The sequence below is a fragment of the Choloepus didactylus genome, unplaced genomic scaffold (genome assembly GCF_015220235.1).
Source record: "Choloepus didactylus isolate mChoDid1 unplaced genomic scaffold, mChoDid1.pri zz_scaffold_177_ctg1, whole genome shotgun sequence".
NCBI classification, from domain to species: domain Eukaryota; kingdom Metazoa; phylum Chordata; class Mammalia; order Pilosa; family Megalonychidae; genus Choloepus; species Choloepus didactylus.
The window spans coordinates 27,274-32,603 of record NW_023637638.1 but is presented as its reverse complement, the minus strand read 5'-3'; the positions used below and the strand labels follow the sequence as shown (position 1 = coordinate 32,603).

The 5,330-nt window shown below is 56.4% G+C and overlaps 1 protein-coding gene across 1 annotated transcript; it reads left to right on the top strand.

Annotated features, from left to right (window-relative positions):
• Positions 1-1,919: 1,919 nt before the first annotated feature.
• LOC119525998 (translation initiation factor IF-2-like) lies at positions 1,920-5,330 on the top strand (the record flags this gene model as incomplete). The annotated part of the gene is made up of 4 exons (XM_037824782.1): positions 1,920-2,064; positions 3,495-3,806; positions 4,958-5,070; positions 5,199-5,330. Coding segments are annotated over 4 exons (702 nt in total), but the record flags the coding sequence as incomplete, so codon positions are not given.

Here is a 5,330-nt window from a genome sequence, read left to right as displayed (position 1 = left end):
TCGCTGCCTTCTTCGGCCGAATTCCTTTGAATTCTCAACTTGCTGCTCCTGCAGGGCTTGGCCCATCAGATGAAACTGATTAGCCAGCCCAGTCTCGATGGATCCTCCGCAGTCTCATCTCCCACAGAAAGGGCACGTGTGGCACAGGGTATTTTAGATGACGGAGTGCCTGATGTCACACAGTGCCTAGTGTACACAGCCGGCCCCACCAACTCCCCCCATAACCAGCACTTTCCATTCCGTGGGTGAAACGCTCACTCCTGCCCCACCATTTGAGTGAGTTATACACCTAGGAGAGCTGGTCCCCTTTTATCCCAAACCTTTTTATGCAGGTGCACTTATTATAATTACCTAGCTTAATTAAATATTAATGAAAGTTGATGAAAAGAGTCAGAAAAGAGAGCATTGTTTCATTAAAACCAAAAGTTTGCAAAGTCTTGATAGAGGCAATTTGCTTAAAACAAATGCCGTTGATTTAGGTGTGGACAGGGCAACTGTAAAAAATGGAAGAAGAAATGGAAAAATATAGAAAGATTACTTTGCCAGTGTCTTTTAAGTTATTTGTCTGAGTCGGGGACCCAGACAAAGCCATATGTATGCAGCTAATACATGAAAGACCGTGTGGGCCCAATCTCAGAGAAACAGCAAAAGATTGGTGAGTGGATGCACGTGGATATGTTTAAAATAAAAATAGAAGGTTTGAAGTATGAATATATTCTGTATTATGACTCCCAGTGTTGGTAAACCAGCCAGCAATCATCCTGCTTACACCAGAAAAGAGGGTTTTTACCAAAGTGGTTGTTGGTTATGGGCTGGCTCCCTCCCCTCTCCCCCACCCCACTCCCCACCACAGGAGCTCTCCCTCCAGCCCCGAGAGACCCCCGCCCCTCCCTGCTGACGATGCACCCACGACCCCAGGGCACTCTGTTCACCTCGTCCAGCAACACTTAGGCTTGAATTGCATGGCAGCCTTTGAGAGCCCTTCACCGTTTTGTGGTCACCCTGTGGGAGGAGCAGAGCGGGCATCAGTGGCCCCACCTGACCACGGGGGCACGTGGACTCGGGGTAACCCCTGAGCAAGCCACCTGGGGAAGGCACGACCAAGGCCAGGGGCCTGGACCCCGAGGGGCCGCCCCGGCCCACCTCCTGTCTCCCCTGGGGACTGTCTGAACGGCCTGTTAGGGCAGAAGGGCATCACCGAGACCCAGCAGTGTCCTGCAGTGTGCCAGGCAAGGGCAGGAGGGCCTCCCGGTGAGGCAGAGACCCACAAGGCCACCAGTCGCATTGTGTGGGGCAAATGCAGCGCACTGGGCCAGGGTCAGGCAGTGTGGCCAGGTGCGACCTCGGCGGCCTGCCGCTGGGGAGGGGGTTGTACAGCCCAGGCCGGCCACCTCCACACATCACCCCTCCCTGCAGCAGTCAGGCCCCTCTAGCTGTGGTGGAAGCTGCTTGTCACTTTTGGAGCAGGCACCACTGCCCTGAGGCCTCCACCTGACAATGCTTAAAGGTGCAAGGCAACACCACGCAGTAATGAAGATTATAATCACAGCTGACCTCATGGAGCGTCCCGGGCACGTCACACTTGTAATTCTTTGAAGCTTCAGAACAACCCCATGAGGTAGGAAATATTACAGACAAGGAACCTGCGGCACCTGTAAGTGCAGACGCTGAGATTCCAGCCCTGGCGGTGTGGCTGCACCACCCGTGCCCAGAACCACTCATGACTCTGCTGGAGGAGCTGAACCAGGAGCCAGCAGGCTGGGTTCTCATTCCAGCTCCTCCAGGAACCCATGGTGGGGCCTTGGGCCAGTACCCAACCTTCCAGGCCATTTGTGTCTCATGCCCCAAATCAAAGGGCCGGCTGAGGTTCTGGGCCATTTGGTCACAGCAGGAGATGCTGCACTGGCCGACGGGGGTGACCTCCTGGGTTGGAATCTGTGTCTTTTCCAGTGGTTTCCAGTGACAGTGACAGCGACTCCGATATCAGCTCCTCCAGCCCGGAGGACAGACTCCCACCCGCCGGGGTCAGAGACCCAAAAGTCGACAAACCCTTGGGGGAATCAGGTGAGTGTGGAAGTGACACTGCTGGTTCCAGAAGCCCCAGCTGCAGAGGGGCTTCGCTGTTTCCCCAGCTTGCCGCTGCCCAGCAGGTGTCTGCCGAGTTGTTCTGGTTGTGGGTGGGGGGCAGTGGCCCTGAAAGTATTAGCACCCCTGAGGAGCAGGCTGTGAAGCGAGGTCATCTGTATATGCAGGGGTGGGAGGAGGGCAGGCCAGGGGTGAGGCAGGTCCAGCCAGGTTCCCTGTGTCCCTCTGTCTGCACACCTCCTGGGCTTCCATTGTCTTCTCTGTAGCACAAGAGAGATGGAGCAGTTGGTCTGCAAAGTTCCTTCTGACTTTTACATCTCTGAGCTTGCCCTGTGGCTGTGTCATATGAAAGGGCATTAATTGGAATATTGAGGCTGGAGCAGAAAAGGCTTGGGACACACATTTTCCTTTCCTTTAAACATGTTGAAGGGCCTTCCCGGGAAAAGGACCAGCTTTATTCAGAGCTGCTCCACCGGTTAGAACTAGAGTCTCTGAAAGAAGTTGCAGGGAGGCTGGTGTAAGTGCAAAGGAAGAGAGTTTTGTAATAACCACACCTACCCCCAACTGGAATTAAATGCCTTGGGGGGCTGTTCTGGGGCCAGGGCTGGTATGGAAGGAATTCCTGCTGGGGGAGGGAGTTTGGGCCGATCAGAGGTGGCAAATGCCCGGACGTGTGCCACCACCCCCACTGCTGGGCCCAGGGCAGACATTGCGAGTAGATCACAGAGCCCTGGCCTGGCCTCAGGATCCTCCCTGATGCCATTTTCCCAGTGGTCAGTATCAACAGGCAGAGATGGCACGAGAGAAGCAAACTGTCCCCGGACTAGATCTCTTGGGCCCCTTTAGGCCAAAGATTCTGTGTCAGAAAAGGGTAAAGGAAACTTGCCTGCCAGCCTTGGTTTCCAGCAGCTTTTATCCCACCCGCACCTTGGTGCTCCTGTCCCCTCCCTGCACCGACTCAGCTGTGACCGGTGGTTGGGAGAGAGGGAAGGATGGGGCAGGATTCCAGGCCGGGCAAGGGCTGACAAGTCATTTTGAGTGAGGATTCTTTAGTTAGAAAAGCAGCAACTACAATCTCTCTTATTTGATTAACTGAAATGTGCACCCTTCTCTCCACACTCATTCCATAGAGGCAGGAAAAATCTGTTAATTCCCAACTTCCATATTGGCAACTTTGCCTGGCACTTTGTGAAAAGACCCCCCACCCCGTTCTGTTGCCGTTATATATCTTGGCCCCGTCAGCAGGTTGGAACCCAGCAGCCATGTGGCTGGGGGGCTGCTGGGCATGGTCCCCTCGACACCCCCATGGCCCACAGGAGTAGTTACTGCAGATGGGCTCAAGAGGTCATCCCTGTCCCCACTCGAGGGCCGGCACTGAGCCATTCAGCCCCACATGTGGTCTCTTGCAGGTGGCAGCACGCAGACCCCCAGCACAGGGCTGACCTCCCTGCCCGGCCACCTGTCCGGGAGTCAGAGCAGCCTGGCCAGCGAGACGGGGGCAGGCACCACGGACCCCCAGGGAGGCCCCTCACCCCAGGCCCCCCCAAAGTGCCCCAGTGAGTGCCAAGCCGCTCCTCGTGGCCGTCCATCTCCTCTTCCACTCCCCACTCTCCCACCTGCCCCTCGGCCTCTCCCCCTCAGTCTCTACAGCTGTCATGTGGCAGGTGACAGTTCCAGTTCTTCATGTCCACGGAGAGCTGTGTTGGGCATGGGGGAAACAGGTGTGCCAGAGCCTGTCCCTGCCTGTGGTGATTGCAGAGGGGACCCAAAACAACAACAGAGACCATCCCTAACCATTACCTGTAACTGTAACATGGTTATTACCATCCTCCCCTTTATGGTGTTTAATTTTTCAATGCCGTTTTCCTTCTCCACAATAATCAGAGTAATTCCTGTTTCTTGAGCAGCTGTGGGTGCCAGGCCCTGTGGCCGGATGCTTTTTAAGGATTATCAGTCCAGCAGTCAGGCCCTCACCTGAGCCTCATCCCGTACCCGGCCCTGGCCTGATATGTTGGGGGACAGTCCTTGCCCTTGAGAAATCTACCACGTAGCTGAGGAAGCCAAAACAACCCACCAAAAAGAGAGCCCAGCAGAGGGTTAAACCATGAGGCCAACCCCTGGTTTAACCAGGAGAATGAGGGACAACTTGCGCCCCAGCCAGCCCCAGCGCCCGGAGGTTTTCTTTCCTGCTATTAGCAGAATAGGCAGAAGGCTCATTGTCCCCATTTGATGGGTATGGAAACTGAGGCACGGAGAGGGGAAGGGCAGGGATCCAAGGCTCACACTCAGGCCTGAGAAAATTGTGTGAGCCCAGGTTTGACGCCAGCCACATTCGAGAAAGAAGGCCTGGCTGCACGGGCACGTCCCCACCGGAGCATCGGCCGTCTTGCACGATGCCCGTGTAGGTCAGAGCTGCAGGGCACCCTGAGTGGCGACACGAGAGGGCACCGCTCAGGAGCCACGGGCCCCAGGCAGCCGCCCTCCTGGGCATGGCGGCATCCACTTAAAATAGTCAAATATCAGCATTTGATATGGTTCAACCCAATATTTGATCTCTCTGCTACCAGTTCCATTATCGCTAAAGTGGGAGCCTCCCTGGGGTTGCGGAGAGGGTAAAACTCAGACCTGGGGTGTCCTATGGCGTGCCTACCCTTATGGGCCCTCTAGAAATGAGGTAATAATTGGGGGAGCCACACAGCGCAGAGCACAGAGAGGGTTCCAAGGCTTAAGAAACAACCTGAAAAGGACTGACCCACAAGACGTTCTAGTCCAGTGTCTGCTTGCTCCTGCTGCCAGCTGGGATCACCTGTGGTACCCCAGGTTACACGAACCGAAGCATGGAGGGGTGGGCAACCTGCCTGCCCACACGCAGCAGAGCCAGGCAGTGCTGGGCCCCGAGTGTGGCTCCCCCTGCCCGGGGAGCCAGCCCCCAGCCTTCCCGGGCAGCCCCCCGAGTTAGTGGCCTCAGGCCTGGGGTCCGTTCCGGCAAGCAGCCCACCACTGCCATTTCATTCCCAAAAGTCAAGCTGTCCCGAGAGGGAGCTGCCGAGGGGTGGGTGCAGCTGTGGCCCCCTGCTCACCCTGTGGTGCCCTCTTTTCTCTCTCACCCAAAGGCAAAAGACACACCCGAGCGAGTCCCCACTGCTGACGTGGGCTCCACGGTCCCCTCAGCCTGCCCCGGGCGGAGGCACGTTGGGTGCGCGGCGCCTTCTTTCCTGCGGGAGATTCTGGGCGAGCGAGACTGA